This window comes from Nelumbo lutea, chromosome 4, assembly GCF_056320005.1.
Source record: "Nelumbo lutea isolate HS-2025 chromosome 4, American lotus-T2T, whole genome shotgun sequence".
NCBI lineage: Eukaryota > Viridiplantae > Streptophyta > Magnoliopsida > Proteales > Nelumbonaceae > Nelumbo > Nelumbo lutea.
Genome location: NC_142687.1, coordinates 28,985,305 through 29,006,355, shown reverse-complemented (window position 1 = coordinate 29,006,355; position 21,051 = coordinate 28,985,305). Strand labels below are relative to the sequence as shown.

The window sequence follows — 21,051 nt, the reverse complement described above, 5'->3', positions numbered from 1 at the left end:
TATATTTTTACTTTATTTATTTTAGTTACTGCTATGTTTATGAATGTCAGTGGTCAATCTTTTGAGAGTGCATGAGTTTTATTATTATTGATTTGGTCCATTACCTGATTATTATCAACATGGGAAATGTAAAAAGAGGGGAAAAACCCTTTGTGAGGTTTAAGTTCTCACAAAATACATGAATTGGAATTCCAACATAAAATTCCAATCCCTACCCTCCCAATTCCCACAATGTAAAACACCTGTGGTATTAATGTTCTATTTACCTAAAAGGCAAACATATTGAGGATAATCAGTAATAATAGTATTGATTTGCAGTCATAATTGTCCTTGAGAAATCAGAACACAATCTGATGCCACCTTTTGTACAAGATAATTAGATTCTCCTTGTAATAATCCATTGGATTGGAGATAAAAATGGGTATTTTTAAGTTCACTCAACCAATTCATTTTCTTCTTTATTAAGAAACTGAATATAATCACTTTCCTATAAAACATGGACATATTTTAACACCAGCCCATTATGCATCACACCAGTTTCTTCTAATTTTAAAATAAAAAGTAATAAAGGAAAAAGAAAAGAAAGATGAATGAATGAATGAATGAATCAAGAATATAATAAATAAAAGGAAAGGAAGCAAGTTATTTACATGATCATATCTTTTCATTTTTAAAATCCAAACTGGGACTGGACCAGTTGGACTGGAAGAGTGGAAGATGGACCCTGGGACTGGACCAGTTGGACTAGAGGATGGACCGGACCCCTGGTTAATCCAACTTGCATATATAGTTGACCCAAGAAAGGAAATAACAATCAGAGATTAAAATTTTGTGTCCATCTTTTGGAGTTTGGACACATTTTCTGGTTTACCCAACCGGGTTCTAAGATAATTGCTATTGGATGACAAGGATCGTTTGAAGTACGGCTGCTACTTTTGGGGCTAACGATGCCAACACAACACTTATAACGGATCATGGACCAGATAAAATGGGCAAGTGTGTCAACTGGACGGACAGCTAGGTTCTACGAAGAATTTTTTGACATTTTTCATGGCAGAGATGAAAGTGACAGTGAGTAGGGCCCCATGAATGGACAGTGGGATTCGCAGAGATGTTACCAATTCATACACTGAATGATTGAAAGGAGGAAGCAATCAAAGAGTGGTTTTGGGTGTAATTGAAGTAAGAAAGACTGGTGCATTGCATCCACAGATTTAGGATGGGGAGGAAGAAGACAGCCTTGAATGGGCCACTTCATGCCCATAAGAGCATGGGCAATGTGGGTTCTCCAGCCTCTCAAATGATAAGAACCCATTAACCTCCAAAGCCGCTTTTCCTTGAGTCCATATTGACTCTGATTTCCCTCTTCACCATGCATGCACAAGGTTGAGTTATGGGCCCATCCATCTTATTCTTACTAGCTAAATGGATGGGCCCTCTTCTCTCTTTAGATTTTGAGTCCCATATACATCCAACTGGGATTTGGGCTTATTTTTGAAGGCGAGGACAACTATGAATACAATGAGCAAGGACCCCCCTCCCAAAACCCCATCAGTTTGACAGTAGGTATTTTATCATAAAGCCTTAAGATTGAATGAAACAGGTTGTTGGCTAGTCTAGAGCCTTATTCACTATCCATGCACAAGATTGAGCTATGGACCCATCCATCTTATTCTTACTAGCTAAATGGATGGACCCTCTTCTCTCTTTAGATTTTGAGGCGAGGACAACTATTAATACAATGAGCAAGGACAACCCCCCCCCCCCTCAAAAAACCCCATCAGTATGACAGTAGGTATTTTATCATAAAGCCTTAGAATTGAATGAAACAGGTTGTTGGCTAGTCTAGAGCCTTATTCACCATGCATGCACAAGGGTGAGTTATGGGCCCATCCATCTTATTCTTACTAGCTAAATGGATGGATCCTCTTCTCTCTTTAGATTTTGAGTCCCATATACATCCAACTGGGATTTGGGCTTATTCCCCCCCGCCCCCAACACACACACAAAAAAAAAAAAAAACCATCATTTGGACAGTCGGTATTTTATCATAAAGCCTTAGAATTGAATGAAACAGGTTGTTGGCTAGTCTAGAGCCTTATTCACTGTGTCTCCCATAAAATCCACGGAAAAGAAGTTGCAGGTTTTGTGTTTAACAGTACCAGAGGCTATTATTGGGGCAATCACACTCAAGACATGTGGCTGATTCTGGTATTATTTTGGATTCCGAATAGTCTCTTCACCAACTGCTGGCTCCATCCATCTTGGAGTAATCTATTTTTAGTTTACATATTTTTTTCTTCTATATAAAATGGGAGAGCTAGCATTGGATGCTTTTATCAATCTTATCATACCATATATATATATATATATATATATATATATATATATATATATATATGTTGATCCTAAATATTCAATTTTGTGGGGTTTCATCTTTTAAGATTTTCGACACCAAAATTAGTTTTGATTATATCACCTTTTTGAACTTTCACAAAAATATGAAATCACTTCACTGAGAAATAGAAACATACAATCAATTTGGATTTGTGTCTAATCAGTAAAATCATCATCGTCATTTAAGTCTTATCCCAAGTATATGGGTTGGTTACCTGAATCTTGTTTTTTATTATATCAGTTTAATTGTTAAATTATGAACGCTTAAATTATTTCTTATTACATCAACTCTTGTTTTTTATTATATTAATTAAGTTGTTAAATTATGAATGCTTAAATTATTTCTTATTACATCTACTCTTGTTTTTTATTGTATCAGTTTAATTGTTAAATTATGAATGCTAAAATCATTTCTTATTACATCAATTCATGTTATTTAACATTTGGTCTATCCTTATCTCTTTTAGTCTTTCAAGTTATAACTGATGGTGTTTTTATAGCTATTGTAGGTGGTCTTCCATGTGGGATGGAACCATCTAACTTTACTTTCTTTTATTTTATCACCTACCGGAGAGCTACTACTATTAGGTTCCTTCTTAAAAGAATAAAAATTGTGTTGCCTGTGATAAAATGTGAAGAACAATACCCAAATACACTTTCAAAAGGTCCTTCCAATAGATAAAATGAAAACAGAAGAGAAGAATGACAGCCATAGAAATAGACATCAGCGCCTTTCCTACCGCAATTTTGAATGGAACCCTCTTTGATTAACAAAATAATTGAGGGCTCCTTTCATTGCTTTTGATACGTATGTCAAATTTTTGTGGTTTTCTCTTTATCAATATTGTTCCCCTTGGTTTGACAAAATTTTATACGTCTTATTCTGTTCCATGGTCAAGTATCTCAATATTAGGAGAATCAAGATAAACTTGAAAAAGCAACCCATTAGAATTGATAGACGCAAAAACATTAAAAAAAAAAAAGGCATTTTCCCAATCTATCATACAATTCCTTAAGGGTATGTTTGGTTTAGAGGAAAAAGTAAGAAAAGGAAGAGAAGACAGAAAAACCTATACAAGGTTTGTAAAAATTTCTTCACCTTTCCCTGCATTTTCCTTCAAACCAAACATAACCTAAAATCTTTGCTTGCTTTTACCAATCTAAAACATTCAATTGCTATATGACCCATCTTCCAGATATGTATGACAGAAAGAAGAATCAGTTGAATGGATAATTCAACCACCTTCTTCAAGACTGAATCATTTCTTTGAATGCTAAAATGAAATTGAAAGGAATCTTATCAAATTAGTTACAATTTTCTTGTCAATTACAATCCTATATACATATTCTAGATGTGGTCTATTATTTGATCAGTTCTAGGTCGAAAACATTATCAACTAGCAGCTCACTGTATGACGAGAACTATACATGAAAAAGTAAAGGCCCCACGAATTGAATGTTTCTAAAATTAATAAAGATATGGAAAGATTATGTTATATTTGCTGTACTATCAAATGTACGGGTAGTACTGGGACTACCAATGTGTCCATCCTTCTTTAATTTCCGGAAGATAAGCCAAACTAGTCGATTTATTTAGTATTGGATAAGAGAAATGGAAAGGATATAAATTCAAGTTTATTTCTAAGGCACACCTCCAAGATTAGATGCTTCTTATTGGTTCTTACGGGATAAAGCATGGACTCCCCCCCCCCCCCCCCCCCCTCGACATGCGCAAACAGCTGAGGTTAGGATTTTAATTGAATCAGGTCGATGTTTTCAGTTGAATCAGGGGAACTATGAAACAAGTTGATTGACTGCATGATATATTGACATTGATGCCCTGCTATTCCAGGTTAAGTGGTATTTGACATTTAGAAATGTCAATTGTCAAGCATTATTGTGAAACCAACAAGAGCAAAATGTTTTACTACCTTAAGACTACAAGGTGCAACCTAGAAAAGCTTAATGTGCAAACAAAAGATTGGGAACATTTTAGTACCTATCTGTTACATCATCTCCATATATTTCTTCAAATTTGGATAGTCCCCACTCCCCATCTCACCTGCATCCTCTACCAAAAGGACTTGCATCTTTTTTCTTAGTATATAAATTTGATGTACTAAAGGCTCAGCTTGGAAGGAGTATAAATACAAATACAGTGCAAATATATATAAAATAATACAAAATACAAGGTTTTGCATTCTATGTATTTGTATTTATATTTCTTCCAAATTGAGCTAAAAGAAATCTTCAAAAAAGCAAAAAAGTTGGTCATGCTATTTTTTAGCAGCTTTACATGTTACATAAGTGAAGGGTGGGCAAGGTTCAAAGTATTGATACATATCGGTCCATATTGGCCGATACGTATCGTGCTGGTGGCTTCCCGATATGTCCTACAGGGGTGTATTGGGGTTCTGACCCGTTCAGGGGGTGGAGAAGCCTTAAACCGGTCCCCTTGAACCGGTTTTGAAAAAAAAGGATGAAAACATTATCGATATTGCCCGATACACCCCTACCGGCGTATCGGGCATATCAATATTTTGAACCTTAAGGGTGGGGGAGGGGAGCATGAGGTTGACTGATTATACTAGTAAGAGTTTATGATTCCATAGGCTGTTCTTGGTTGCAATGTATGGCTCAGTTTTGAAGGAGTACAAATACAAATATGTAGGGTGCAAAACCTTCTAATTTATATTATTTTGTATATGTTTATATTATACATATCTGTATTTGTACTCCATCCAAACTGAGCTGTAAGTGCAAAACTACATGCTGTAAAACATCACACCTCTGGTTCAGGTGCATGCAATTGAGGACTGGATTTTAACTTTAATTTTAACTCTTCTTGTTTGGCAACTACCAATGCAAAATATGGGTGCTAAATTGTGAACATTTGGTTATTCTTAACCATACAAATTAGACCCTTTCCATTTATGTGCCAAAAATGACCATCGGCTTCACCAATGAACTATGCCGCTGTTATAAAATGGACCTATGAGGCCCAATTAATTTTAAAATTGAGGTCAGTCTGTTACCAACTAGTGCCCAAGCTCTGACTAGATGCAAAATGATATGTTCTAAATTAAGATATAGATGCAGTTCGATACAACTGAGCAATAAAAGATGATATTGAACATCTGGTTTATAGTATTTGTTTCCAAAAGCTAGCTAGACTACGGTAAGGAATTTATTGTTGCCTGAACTAAAGCACCCTAACAAAACATGAGAAACTTTTCAATGCATTTGTCAGTGGTACTTGAGCTTCACTGACTTCAACGAAGAAATCCTTCTTTCTGATCTGTTTTTTTTTTCTTTTCTTTTCTTTTCTTTTTCGTGTATATAGGGTAGGAGCTGAAGAAGCATCAATATGAAAATATATAAAGAACTGTTCTTTTTGTTGTAAGGAAATAGTACAAGGAGGAAATTACTGAACTCTAAAGAACCTAAATTTTGGTGGATAAGAGAACTCTAATTGACCACAAAAAGAAGGATCTTGGTGGATTTGAACCACATCCTATTGTCTTTAGATAAACCTCCTTCATTTCCCAAGCACCCTACCAATTTGAGCCAAACACCTGATTTCATCCATTGAGTTAGTTATCAATTAATATTAACTGAGTACAAGTACAACAGTATTTAAGCCAACAGTGATAAGCACTCCTAGTCAATATGATTGTATTCAGGAGGCCGTGAACTTCTCAGTAATTTACATAGGCACTTGAAGACGAGGGTTGACATTGACACTTTACATAGAAGTGAATTGAAGGGTGATACATGGATTTGACAATCTAGCTAAATTTAAATTAATCAGAAATTCAGAAGGGTGATACATGAATTTGATCTTAGGGTTTTTTTTTTTACAACGTTTCCAAAGCTTGCAATTGAGGACCGGGGTGCAATAATACATGAACCGGGTTTTACACCATTTCCAACAGCCTATAGGTTTGAACCTGCATTATCTCCTATTTGCAGGGGTGGCGAGTAACCATCTCAACTAGGGTCATCCCCAACCCCAAGGTTGTTGATGTAGGAAGCAAAGTCATATTTCCTCGTAAAATAAATAGATCTGAACAGATGTATATTCTTTAATTAGGTGAATTATTTCTTATAATTTTCTCTTTCATTTTATTTATGATTATTTCTTCTCTAGACAATAAAAAAGTCACTAACATCTTAGTGGTAATTTACAAAAAAGAAAAAAAGGGTAAATTATAAAAATCCACATATGGGTCAAATACCCCTAAACTTTCATTTCGGACAAAGACCCGTTTAAACTTTCACTGCGTGACAAATACCCCTAGTCATTAAGCGAGATAACGGAATACATTAAATTACCAAAAGTGCCCATCTAAGCTTTCTTTATTTATTTTCCTCCCTCTTTTCTCTTAAACCCTAATTGACCAAAAACCTCCATTTTTCCAAACAAAATCAGATAAAATAACAAGAATCATTTCATTGGCATATAAAAAAAGTTTTTTTTTTTTTTTAATTCTTGATTCATCTCACTGATATGAATGCCTCTTCATCTTAAATATAAAAATTATCCGCACCTTTCTCCAATAAAACAAGAAAAACAAAACAAAAACATAAATTTGTATCTATCAAAAAGAAACCTCTATCATTTCATTTAAATATTTAATTTACCTAAAAATCTGCAAGGATCTATCGGAACAACTAAGAGGACTCCAACGTTATATTTAAAAACTAATGGACTCATAAATCGTTCAAGTAAATAAGAAAAGGGTATTTTGGGGGTATAAAAAATTTTAAACAGCTAGTGGAAATCTTTTTCGAAGTTAAATGATTGAACTCTAAGGGAGAGGGCATTTCTCACAAAGTGAAAGTTAAGGGGGGCCTTGTGGCAAATTAAAGTTTAGGGGGTATTTATCACTGACCCAATAATACATTGGGCTCTTTGTAATTTACCCAAAAAATATTCCTTTTCAATATTAAATGTTAAAACAGGTCGATGAAGATTGTTAAAAACCGTTGATGTTATCATCAAAGGTTTTTTAGTCAAGTTTATACAAAAGGGGATCAAGTTATCATCTCCATCCTCTATAAATGGGGCCAATGGGAATTCCAAAGCCCTAACCTTATGTTCAAAATATATAATTTTTAAAGTTCAACTTTTGATTCATTTGTATCACCAGTAAAGTGGATTTGTAAGAATCGCCACAAAAGAATAAGTAATAAACATGTCATATCTAGGGGGTTTCCTATCTAGTGGACAGTTTGGATCGGATTAATACTCCTCATTGTCGAATTCCATTGGTAGGGTCATCCCAAAATGAGGCCATACATACCCCATTCCACTACCCGATAGTAGTGGTGGCACTGTTGCTGATGATAGCTGTACTAGTGTCTAGTGGTGGTAGTAGTCGCAAGCTAGCACTCCATATTGGAAGCCAAAGTTTTCTTCTTCTTCTTCTATGTATTACAATCTTCAAAAAGTGAAAGAATCATACTAATATGGGAGAAACTGTAGCCTCTGTCTTCATAGGGCCAGTGGGACTCGGTGTCATATAAAGTGGTACTAGTGCCAAATGCCAATACAGGAGGGTTGTGTGATCACAGTTCATTTCGATGTCATCAATTCTACAGAATTTTTCACATACTAACAGTTTTGGGGCTAAATATGAGTGTTTTGGTCCGACAAAAAAAAGATCAATTGCCCTGATGTAAATGATGGATGAATTGTTTATGTGTTTCATCCAGACAAGTCAAACGAAATCATTTTCTCCCTATACTTACAGATAACTTTAGGTGAATTGTTGGCTTGTCATTGGTGATTGTAAGTAAAGCCTGTAATTCTTGGTCACAATAGATTTGTAGTCCTCAGTAGTAGTCCAGTTTTTGCTGAGGACTCCAAAATCACAAACTATGAATTGATCCACCCAACTACCTGAGCTTATTTTCTAGTCTTTGCTACTGTTTGGTTTACAATTTTTTTTGGGGGGGGATGGGGGGGGGGGGGGGGAACTTAAATTTTTAATCTAGTTTCTGCACCGAAAGATTCATACCCAAGAGCCATGTTCATGAATCAACAGGGCCCAGGAAACTTAAAACAAATAAATAAAGATAATAATTTAGTAGATTTCAATGATTCCAAACCGACCAGATAATCTTGTGAATTATTGTGAAATTCATTTATGGTTTTATGGGCTATGGTTTGGTTGTCCATCTCACAAGTGTTCCATGGACTGAACCCTACTTGGAACAAGTACATATGTACGGTATATTCATATCCAATAATTGAAACTATATGCCAACTAAATCTATGGTACATGTCCTTGTTGAAAAGTAACACAATGGTGGCAAGTATGGACAAATCCAGAAGGATTTCTGTTCAATCAATCTACAACGAAGACTGCTCTTTCCCTGGTAGTATGGAAGTGGTGGTGGGGATTGGTATGTGATAATTTATATGCAATAAGGCGCCTTATGAAGATGATTTGAATAGAACTACATTCGCAACCTAAATGCTTCAAATTGGTCCCCAAATTCAATGAATTGTTTCGAACACCAATAACATTTTCATTCACAAAATGGGGGAAAAATAGTGTTTTATCTTTTCCCATTTTTTTAAGTTAATGGGTCTCTGAAAAAGTTACCCAATTTCCTGTATTTCCCATTTTCTCAAAATGACTCTAGAAGTACTGAAAGAGAAAGCATTTAATTGGTCCCATCCAAGTTGAATAGTTGATCTGCAATTGCAAAAGTTTATACGGTTGGATCACTGATTCACAAATTCTCCAAATTCAAGTGTGGGAAATTTACCTTATGTCCTAGGAAAATGCTGGAGGACCCTTATTCTAGAATTATTTAGTATCTCCTTGGTATCCATGTTCCACCATCTACTGATGAAGCGAGTCCAGATGAACTACAAACAAACAACAGGCTATGGATCCACCAATCAAGGGTGAATATGCACGTGTTTTGTACACAAGGTATGGCCTCATGTGTATAGAATATTAATGTATTTATTCTTGAGACTCCGGATCTCCTACCCATAAGAATTCTACTCACAACTATTGACAAAAGCACTACAACCGTGAATTGGGAGCAACTCCCTGAGCATAATTGCATACAAGCACAGGAGATGTTCCCTATGTGGGGATGTGATATCATGTGGGTAAGTGTGGGTAGAGTTCTTGTGGGTAGGAAATTCAAGCTCTACTCTTGATTGATTCTGCAACTTGTTTTACATGCGTTTGTCTAGTGTTCATTCCGTTGCTCTTCTTTAAAGGTGGAATTTTTGAAAGTGACTCCTGGACCTAATAGCTAGGGTTGTAACTTGAGTGCGCAGATGCAGGACCAGCCCACCCTTTGTTGGATTTATAAATCTTAGGTTGGGAGGGCTTGGGTTAACATAGATCTGGGTCCAAGTCCAACCAGACAGGGAAAATTAAAACACAAGGTTCCAGGTCCAAAATGTGCTTTAAAGCCCAAAAGTACATGCCCAAGTTGTGCAACCCTAAGGGCTAAAGACAGTCTCTTAGACTTGGTTTGGAAAGAATGTAAATACAAATATGTACAATGCAAATATAGGTTTAGAAATACAGCATACAAAGCTTTGTACTGTACATATTTGTATTTGCACTTTTACCAAACACAAATACAACCTTAGGATTAGTTTGGAAAGATTGTAAATACAAATATGTACTGTGCAAAGCCTTGTATTTCAGGCTCAGTTTGGAAGGAGTACAAATGCAAATTTGTAGAGTGCAAAACCTTATGTTTTGGCTGCGTTTGAAAATGATGCAAATGAAATGTAAATTCCAGTTCAGAATAAATTTGCACTCTGGTTCACTTTTTCCTGTGTTTGGCAACATTAAATTTATGCATTGACAAATGACAGGCCAATGCATATTTATATTGATAATAAGATGTAAAAATACATCAATAAAAAAGAAGTAAATTTACATTCGAGTGGGCTTTTTGATAAAAAAAAGCATATGCTTTATTGGAATTCATGTTTGCATCCATTACAGCTAAAAAGTCTGATTGGTAAGAAGATAAATTTGTCAGTGCAAAACTAACCTAATTTTACAATTTATATGAACCATTTTATATTCTACATATTTGCATATTTTCCAAATGCAGCCTTTGTATTATTTTGTATGTATTTACACTGTACATATTTTGTATTTGTACTCCTTTCAAACTGAATCTCAGTATTTGCACTATACATGGGTGGGTTGTTTCTCAATAAGTGTTGCAATTTGGGCTGAAAGTTTGGGCTTTGGGCTCATCTTGGGCTTGAAATCTTGTTTTCCCTTTGTCTTGGGCCCAGATCTCAGTTAATCCAAGCCCAGGCCAACCCACAACAAAGGATGGGTTATACACAAAAATTGGGTGTAACCTTTTTTGTGGTTCTGGGCCCAGCCCAGTCTAGACCTTTGTTGTGGTTCTGGGTTTGGGTTAACAGAAGTCTGGGCCCAAATTCAACTAGACACAGTGAAAATAAAAAGTTAAAACACTAGATTCCAGGCCCAAAATCAGCCCAAAGACCAAAAAACACAAGCCCAAGCAATCCTAACGGCTAACTACAGTCCCTTACGACCCACGCCCACCTTTATGGTTTGGACCATTGGATCATGATGGTATTTTCCTTAGGCTGCTGGATTGTAATTTTTCATCCATGGGTTGATATTTAAGGCTGTGTTTAGTCTGAAGGAAAAAGTAAGGAAAGGAAGGGAAATGTAGAGAAATTTTTACAAGCTTTGTATGATTTTTCTTCCTTTTCCTACTTTTTCATTCAAACCAATCATAGTCTAATAGGATGTGTTGAGGCGCAAAGCCGTGGATAGTAGATCTGATGAAGTGAGACTTGAAATTGAAAATGCCAATCTAATGCTTTCCATAGATCCTCTATGGTGGTTTTTAGGGTCTGTTTGGTTTATTGTTGGAATTGGAATTGAATCAGATTGATTTATTCTAATAGTCTGGTGGTTCAGACAGGAATTGGAATGGGAATTAAAATTAGTTAGAATGGAATTTCATTTCCAATAGAAGGGGAGGGAATGGCCAATCTATCAAGAATGGATATGGGATTCCGATTCCATCCAACCAAACAGTCAAAATTGAAATGACCCACTCTGATTCCAATTCAGGATCCCTCAAAGCATACAGGTCCTTAATAATCTTAGGGTCCATTTGGTTTATAGTCGGAATCGGAATTGGAATCAAAATCGGAATCATCCATTCCCATAGTCTGTTTGGTCCATATAGGAATGGGAATGAGATTTAAAATCAGCAGAAATGATATTTCATTCCCAAGGGAGGGGCTCAAATGGGGGAATGCCTTTCCAGCAAGAATGGGAATGAGATTCCAATTCCGCCCAACCAAACAATTGGAATTGGAATAGCCCATTCCAATTCCGATTCCAAACCCCTATTCCTGAAAACCAAACAGATCCTTAATTCTTTTGGACTAATAAAACCTAAAGTTTAGTCCAAGAATAGTGCCCAAGAGTTTTGTTTTTTGTTTTTTTTCCCTTTTTTTTTTCTTTTGGCAATTTTATGATGTTGCGTTGCTGATTTTACTGCAATCAGAATTCAGAAACGCAACACCATGAACACGATTATGTGGCTAGTTAAAAAACCGCAACGGCCAAAAGTGGCAACTATACTATGCCCACGCCAACACCTTACACCCTCCAAATTTGAGTTTCTTCACTTACCCCGGGACTTCGATCGTCTATTGCATTTGGGAATACACAGGAAGGCGAATAACAGAACTAAGGAATCTGAATGTTCCGAAATCTAGTAAAATGAAACTGTCGTAGTTTTAGACTTTTTAGTCATTTGGAACTTTAAACGGGTCAAAAAATCCAGAGATTGATACCGGAGAAAGATCCAAGTAGTCATAAAGATGATGTCTCCAAGGCCGATCTCTGAAGACCGAGGAACTTCTCATTCTGCTTCGTTCAGGTATAATTAATCAGTTCCCGCGTGTTTCTGATTCTCTATTATATGCATACGGTGAAAACCCTAATTCATAAGAATTCTGCCTTTGTAATAATTATGTCACAGTCTGATTTGTTCGTTCATTTCTCTAACACATTGAATTGCCTTTCCTCTTTGCGTCGTGCTGCAATGCATTCATTGTTTTAAGTTTTATCGAATTGTAGCATGTAAATTGCTAGTTGAGATAACCTGATGGCAATAGAAATAGAGTTCTTACAAATCATATCAATAGCGCAAGTGCAAGGACAAAGCTTGTGAGTTCAACGTTTCTTAGGGGACTTTCGTGGTCACATGGAAGGAGGTTATTTTGTCTCTCTCCCTGTAAGCATAATCATTCAAACGTTAATTACAGGTAGAAATGAGTTGATTCCTTGAAATCCTAAAATAAGCTCATTTTAATTTTTATTAATATTTATGTGAAGACCACCCTATTTCAGATAATAATGTCATTCCGTCAATGTTATAGGAACTTAGTAAAACCACATTAAGGTGTTTTCAAACGCTGCATCTGTGAATTTAAGTGAACTGTTTTTCTTTTGCTGACGTTGAGAACTTATCTATTTTAATTGGGGTAGGAGTGAGTCAGTTCTACATGGTATTCCACGCAAACAACTTGATTCTTTACTCCACTTTTAGGTTTGCTTGTTTCAATTGGGTCTTGGTTAATCCATTAAAATTTAAAACCTTCTTGTTTATCAATTTATCTATTTCAGTTCATATATGGCCACGATGATTTTGTGGCCTGGTCTGTAGTAATTAGCAAAAACTTGGGTTGGATTCAATTTAAGCTGAAGAAATGCTGAAAGTGATCTGTGCCACTTCCACCCCTACTCTTTAGCATAGAAAGATGGTTTCTGCCAACGTAAGAATTTAGCAGGACCGTTTGTAACTCAAACTTTTATGACTTCTTATATTCTGAGCTTTAGAATTGCAGATGAACACATATGCTAGTGATAAATGCTTTAAGCTTTATGTTTTTTTGGTCCGTTTTACTTTGATTTATCTGTAAGACAAATAGGCAAATAGCTAATTCCTGTGTTTTCTTCCTGCAGGCATACTCCATTGCAGATAATCCACATTATTGGAAACTTAATGAGAATATGGTCAGTCTACTCCATGTACCACTATTTATCAGAGAATGGAGCTTTGGTTGTGGCTTTTATCTTCAGTTGTCTGGTTCCATCTTCCATTCTCTTTTTAGCATTGCAAAGGCCTTGGAAGGGAAGGCCTCTGGCCAATACACAGGTTGTCTCTTCTTTCTTATTTCTTGTTATACAAAAGCAATCTTTTAAAATTCTGAACTCATTTTCTGATAAATGAATATCCACGCAGACTATACCAGTTGCTTATCCAAGCTTTTTCAGTAGGATTTTTTGTGTGTTTTATTGGCTAATTAGGCTCAAGCTACAACATTTTGTTCCACATTTCCACATTTTAAGAAAAACATGTGATATCTTTATGGGGCTCATACTTCTGATATGAGGCTTGACACTTGAAAAACGCTTTACCTCACTGGTTCACCCACATCTAATTCACTTCTTATTATGCATTTATGCTTGCCAGCATTGCATGATTCCTATTTGTGGCTTGGGGCACTTTGTCTATTCCTCACCTCAAGGTTTATTGCTCAAGCACCTAAATGCAAACAAGAGCAGAAAGTAACTTTATTGTTGATTTTGTATCATTTGATATGGATGTACTATAAATTGCATTTAAATATTCCTTATGAACAATTGTGTTTCAGGTGGTGCCTTCTATAATCAATGGTGGCATAACAGCATTATACTTTGTAATGTGGGGGAAGGGCCTTAAGTCATGTGGACCTCTTAGGTAGGTCAAATTGTACTCCTTTGAAGAGGATTTAAAGTATTTTTTGCATTGTTTTTCATTCTGAACAATATAGCCTCTGGTCGATTTTGTAATTTGTGGAATTATATCTAAATGTAATGGATAAAGGGAATTATATAATTTGCATCATTAATTGGCTATCTTGAAAGATAAAATATCTAAAAGCAATTCTTTTCTATTGTAGGTTATATGGTACTTAATAATAATTTCATCTTTTCTTTTTTGAGAAAGGATAACGGATTTCCATCCCTCTTGTTTTCTGTTTGTACAATAATGTTTAGAAAGAAATTGCTTGGGTGCAATGAAGTTGGGGAAGCTTGTTGGGACTCTTTATTGTTTATAGTGATTCTGAATGCTTTGGCACCACCCATTTGTTATAGGAAATGTGTTTGTATTTTCTTATATTGGTTGTGAACTTAGGTTGATTTGGGTATCCTCTTTGTAATCATATAACATTTTTTAACCAATCACCTCTTTAAAATAATGAAGGAGATATTTCTTGGTTCATTGGTAATTCTGAGACTGGCAAACCTGAGAATCTGGGTTTGTTTGACAATGGCCACTTTGTGCAAAAAATGCCAAAAGGTTAGGTCAGTATCCATTCCACCCCTCTCAAGATCCCAGATAGCTTGGGACCATCATTGTGTAATGGCCGAAGGATTATCTTTTAAGTAAAGAGGAGTATCATCATCATCCGGGAAATGGAGTTCGTGCAGGCAGGTCAGTGGAGGAGATCCTTGAAGATAGAAACAAAAAAATCTCATGTTCGAAGAGATGAGAATCAAGGGGAAGGTAAGCGAAAAAGGGTACAATATTGCTAGAAGGATTAGAAGTGATCGAGTGGCTAAGAGAGTTCATAGCTGGAGCCTGTTCAAAAGGTAAGCAAATAAATTGGCAGGATTTTAGTACATTAGAAGGGGGAAGATATGTTGTTGAATGTAAGAGGAATAGAAAAGGTTTCTTCTTAGCTTTGGCTGAGTTTTTTGGTAAGGGACGAAGGCAACTGGTGTGTCTACTAGCAGGAAAACAAAACCAAGGTTGGGGGGAAGTTGACTGGTTGCTCAAAGAGTTCTTAGTCCAAAGAGTAGCAAATGATAAAAAGGCCTCCATAAGGGAGGAGAAGGCATATCTCAGCAACAGCAGGGTAGAACAAGGGCCAGTGGTCATGGCAAAAACAAAAGGCCAATGCAGAATGGTGGGAGGTCTAGAGAGAGAGGAGTGGGATAGTAAGTTTGTGATACAAGCCAAGGAAAAGGTTAATGATTGGAGGAGGGTAGCTGATTTACTGGCAACCAGGTTGAAGCTGAAGAGTGTCTTCATAGTAACCCCCTTCGATAGTTGTAAAGCCATCCTAGATCCAATAGAGAATGACTTGGAAATATCAGCTATCAATGTTCAGGCTGATTTCGGATCATTCACAGTCTTTAAATGGAATCCAACATCCAACGCCAAGGATTTTTTTGTCGAAGATGGTGTGGTGGTGCGTGTAATAGGCTTGCCATTTCATCTATGGAAACAAGAAATAACAGAGTCTATAGCTGTATTGTGTGGAGGAATCTTGAAAGGAGCTTTCTGGGGTGATCTTTACTCAGTAGCAATCCTGCTAAGTGGTGTGAAGCTAGAAGACATTCCACGAAAGATAAAGGTACGAACAGAGGGGAGCTTTGTCTCTGTGTGGTTAGCTTCCTCCATTGAAGTAGGGCTGTGGAAGGAGGCTCGTATGGTAGGAGGAAGAAGAAGCACTACGTGGACCTGTGAGATTGGTTAATTCAAATGGGAAGGAATGTTTCACTAAAAAGGGCCAACAAGTTCTGGGAAGCCAAAATGTTTTGGGGCAGTTGGAAGGTCAAACCTGGAGAAAGCAAGAGAAGGATATGACAAATGGCGGATCCTTTGCGCAGGTGGTGTAAGGGGAAACAAACAAAAACTTACCATTGTCGAAAGGGAGAGGGCTGAACAAGCAACCTCAAACAGCGAAGGTTGCTGGCTTGACCATTAAAACGGGGGGGCGTGACTTTTTAAGAGGTCATGTGGGACGAAAAGAATTAAAAAATGGGCCCAATCGAGTGGATCCCTTTTGCGGTGGGCCGGAGAAGGTAACTCAAGTAAAGGTCTTAAAGTTGGGTTCCTATAGTCTTGAGCCCAAGGCCCATTACAAGACAGTTGGGCTGAGGGACACTTTAAGTAAGCACGCGGCTGGGAGGAGGGATGAGTTGATAGACAAGACTAAGCATCTATCTTCTTCTACACCAAATCCCTCCTTTCGATCGAACAGATCAGGCGCAAAATCTCAAGACTCTCAGTCTCGAGGCTCTTTACAGCGGGTTCCATCCAACCTGGTGAACCGTCTTTCACCAGATAGGCGCAACCCGAGATACCTGAAGCCTAGTGATTTGAATAGAACAGGGTCTGAAGATTGGTTGTGTGAACAAAACAGCAGTGACGATTCTGATAGAGACGAAACGTTAAGTTTGGGAAGTCTGTCTATGAAAAGCAACAATGGGTTACTTGAAATAGAAAGTCTGCATATAGAGCTGTTGTTTTTAGAGGAAGAGACTGAAGAGGTAGGTGGCGGGAAGACTAGAAATGGTGAAGAAAATAGTTCTAAAGTTGTGAAAACTCCTCCTCCCTTCGTCGAGGGAGCTGACCCTAAGTCTAATGAATTACAGGATGTTGGTGGAGAGGGACAAGAATCGACCGTGAGGATGGATGTGGGTATTCCAGTGTCGGAAACACAGAGAAAGGTTTTCCAAGTGGATAGGTCGTCAGGAAGTGATTCTTTCACTACGTCTACTTCACAACGTTGTCCAAAAAAGGGAAAGGCCTTAAAACCATTTGCCGCCTGTCAGCACTTCAATTCCAGTGTTTCTAGTCCTACCCCCATCCTACCAGGTATGGGTGTCAATTCTTTTATAGGTACTGACTTGTTTGCTATGCCTGTAACAGATATCCCAGCTTCCCATTCAAGAGGTTCTGATTGCAAGAGAGAGGGTGATAGTGGAAGAAGGAGAGAGGGTGTTGGAAGGAAGTAGTAAGGGGGAGGCAAATAGAATTTGGGAGCTGATTTGTACAATGATGGGGGAAAAAAAAAGGAAGGACTCTTAGAAAGATGCTGTAGCCAAAATAAGTGTGAGTAGGTTAAAATTCTTTCTTAGACATTGGCTGGAAAGGATGGAGACAAGAAAAAGGATGATTGTTGTATTAGGAAGGGGGGGGGGGGGAGGAACAAATAAGAAAAAAAGATATGAAGTGGAAAGGCTAATTTCATACATTGAGGGGGATTTAGAATTCAGTGGTGGAGGGGATATGAGGAAGGGCCTAAAATGGGGAGACTATGGCCTTTTCATGGGTTTTTTGCTATTTTGTCTCGATGAAAATTATTAGCTAGAATGTAAGAGGGTTAGGGAGTGCAAGAAAGAGAAGGGTGATCAAAGACCTACTCCGAAGGGAAAAACCCGATATTGTGCTGTTACAAGAATCCAAAATGATGGAATTAGATGGGAGATGGGTGAGGAGTTTTTGGAGATCTAGAGGTTTAGGTTGGAGCTTGTCTCCTTCTTGGGGAGCTTCGGGGGGGGATCGTAACACTGTGGAGGGAGGATGTGGTGGAAGTAGTGGAAGAATTGATAGGCAGATTCTCAGTTTCCATTAAGTGTAAGAATGTAGAGAATGGGTGTGTATGGGTCTTAACCAATGTTCATGGCCCTAATTCCTATAGAGAGAGGAATGAGATGTGGGAGGAACTATATGCAATCAAGGGGCTATGGGATAGTCCTTGGTGCCTGGGCGGGGATTTTAATGTCATTAGATTCTCTGATGAAATCAGTAATCCCCAATAGGTAATTTCAACAAGCATGAGGAAATTTAATGGTTTTATTGAAGAATGTGAACTGAAGGAAATACCTCTACTGCAAGCCAGTTACACTTGGTCCAACCTTCAGGAAACCCCTTTGTGTGCGAAGCTGGACAAATTCTTATTTAACTTTGCTTGGGAGAATAGTTTGGAAAACTTGGTTGCTAGAGCGTTACCTAGGGTCACCTCCGATCACTGTCCTATCCAAATAGGTACTGAGTCATTTTCTATAGGACTCGAACCTTTTAGATTCGAAAATATGTGGCTCACCCATCCAGATTTTGTGAAAAAAGTGAAGGAATGGTGGGGTGAGGAGGAGAGGGGGGTAAGATGGAAGGGGATCAAGTTTCATAAGAAATTAAAAAGGCTGAGAGCCAAAATAAAAGAGTGGAATAGAGATCAGTTTGGTAGAATTGAAGAGCAAAAACTGTGCCTAATTTCTCGCATAGATAACTTAGATGTAAAGGAATCTCAAAATGGGCTGACAGAGGAGGACAGAGTGTTAAGGAGACAATTGAAAAAGGATTTGGAAGAGGTGTTATTGAGGGAAGAAATCAGTTGGAGACAAAAATCTAGACATAAGTGGATTAAGGAAGGCGATGGGAACACTAGATTCTTCCATGATTTGGCAAATGGGAGACAAAGAAAGAATCTTGTGACCAAGCTAGAGATAGGAGAGGAGGTAATTACCAACCAGGATGACATAGCCAGAAAATTTGTGGACCACTTCAAATTGATTTATAGAAGACCCTTGAGCGAGAGAGCAGTCATGGAAAGGGTGGATTGGCCAAGAATTGATGATGGAGTGGCAAGGTGGCTGGAAAGGGATTTCGAGGAAGAAGAGATTAAGAAAGCTGTCTTTCTAATGGATAGATCCAAGGCTCTGGGTCCAGATGGCTTTACAATGGGCTTTTATCAAGACTGTTGGGACGTCGTGAAAGAGGATTTAGTTGAAGTCTTTATGGAATTTGCAGACAATCACACTATAAGCCCTGGAATTAATGCCACCTTTTTGGCCATGATACCTAAGAAGATTGATGCCAACCACCCAAAAGATTTTAGGCCTATTAGTTTGGTGACAAGCATCTATAAAATTCTGGCTAAAGTGCTCTCATTGAGGATCAAAATAGTCCTCCCTTCTGTCATTAGTGAAACATAGGGGGCTTTCATTCAAGGGTGACAAATAACAGATCAGGTCTTAATTGCGAATGAGTGTGTGGAGGAAATGAAAAGGTCTAGTAAGAGAGGATTCATTTGTAAAATGGATCTTGAAAAGGCCTATGATTTGGTGGACTGGAAGTTTGTATTAGAGGTTATGCAAAACTGTGAGTTTGGGGACAAGTGGTGTAATTGGATCTTTGGGTGTATCAGTACTTGTCACTACTCTATTATGGTAAATGGTATGGTGAGGGACTTTTTTCCAGCTTGCAGGGGTGTCAGGCAAGGGGATCCACTCTCACCCTTCCTTTTTACCTTAGTAGCTGATGTGATTAGTAGGATCATTACTAAGGCTGACAGCGAAGATGCCATTAGGGGTTGGAGAATAGGGAGACACCAAGTTCCCGTCACCCACCTTTAGTTTGCAGATGACCTAATGATCTTTTGTGAAGGAGGTCTTAGCGAAAAGGTAGCAAACCTAAAGGAGCTAATAAAAGGTTTTGAAAGTATCTCTAATTTGAGAATAAATCTGGAAAAGAGCTGCATAGCCGGTATAATTTTGGAGGTAGGGGAGGTCGAGGCTATTGCGGAGTGTCTTGAGTGTTCCACTTCTGCTTGGCCTATGTCATATTTAGGGCTTCCTTTAGGGGCAAATCCTAGGGAGAGTAGATTTTGAACCCCAATGATAGAAAAGTTTGAGAAGAGATTAGCCTCTAGGAGGGAGAATTACCCTAATAAGAGCTACCTTGGCTAACTTACCTACCTATTATTTGTTTGTTTTTAGGATACCAGTTAGGGAAGCTAGGAAACTGGAGAAGTTGATGAGAGATTTCTTATGGGAGCCGGGACAAGAAAAAAAGGATCACTTGGTTAATTGGGAAATTGTGTGCAGAAGTAAAGAAGAGGGGGGCTTGGGACTTGGGAGGGTAACTAGAAAAAATCAAACTTTGTTAGGGAAATGGTTGTAGCGATGGCCTTTGGAAAGACAGAGATTGTGGCATGAGGTGGTGGGAAACATTCATGGGAGGTCAGAGAATGGATGGGATGCTGGTGTATCGAGGCAAGCTAACCTAGCAGCACCTTGGAAGGCTATTCTCAACACCCTTCCTCAATTCCTCAATTTTATCACGTATGAAGTTTGTTCAGGCAACTCTGTCCATTTTTGGGAGGATATTTGGGTAGGAGACACACCGTTAAAGGATTTGTTCACTTCACTATTTTCTATTTCTTTGTACAAAAAAGAAGTGGTCTCAAAATTTGTCTCACCTTTGGGAACACCCTTAGGTCCTACTTGGGATTTTGGGTTTCGTAGAGGTCTTAGGGATGATGAAATTGGTTCTCTTTCTGCTTTGCTTGGTTGTCTTAATTAGGTTTGTTTGGATCCCTCCAAGCTAGATAAGAGGGTTTGGACTCCTAGATCCAATGGAACCTTCACTTGTGCTTGTTTATTCAAGTCCATCTCTCAACTTTCTACTCACCAACACTTTACGTCAAAAGAAATTTGGTGTAGGCCAGTTCCCCCAAAAATTATGGCATTTTGTTGGGAAGTATTCCATGGGAAAGTAAATACTTTAGATAACCTACAAAAGAGAAGACCTTTCTTCTGTATTTCTCCTAATTGGTGTATCCTCTGTAGAGCTCACGATAAGGATTGTTACCATCTATTAATATCTTGTCCCTTTTCCGCAGACCTTTGGGCGTGACTACTCTCGTTGTTTGGGGGTAGTTGGAGTCTACCAGCAGAAGTTCACATGCTCATCAACCATTCTACCTTTTATTGGCCTACAAAAATAGGGAGAATTATGTGGAGATGTGCTCGTGCT

General features: G+C 37.8%; 1 protein-coding gene across 1 annotated transcript in view; it reads left to right on the top strand.

Annotated features, from left to right (window-relative positions):
* Window positions 1-12,028: 12,028 nt before the first annotated feature.
* LOC148854865 (zinc transporter) overlaps window positions 12,029-21,051 on the top strand; it is a 41,992-nt gene continuing 32,969 nt past the window's right edge. Inside the window, exons 1-3 of the mRNA XM_088985652.1 lie at window positions 12,029-12,333; window positions 13,422-13,614; window positions 14,114-14,199. Of these exons, the coding sequence (XP_088841778.1) occupies window positions 12,275-12,333; window positions 13,422-13,614; window positions 14,114-14,199 (338 nt within the window). The 5' untranslated portion in view covers window positions 12,029-12,274. The remainder of the gene's footprint in view (window positions 12,334-13,421; window positions 13,615-14,113; window positions 14,200-21,051) is intronic.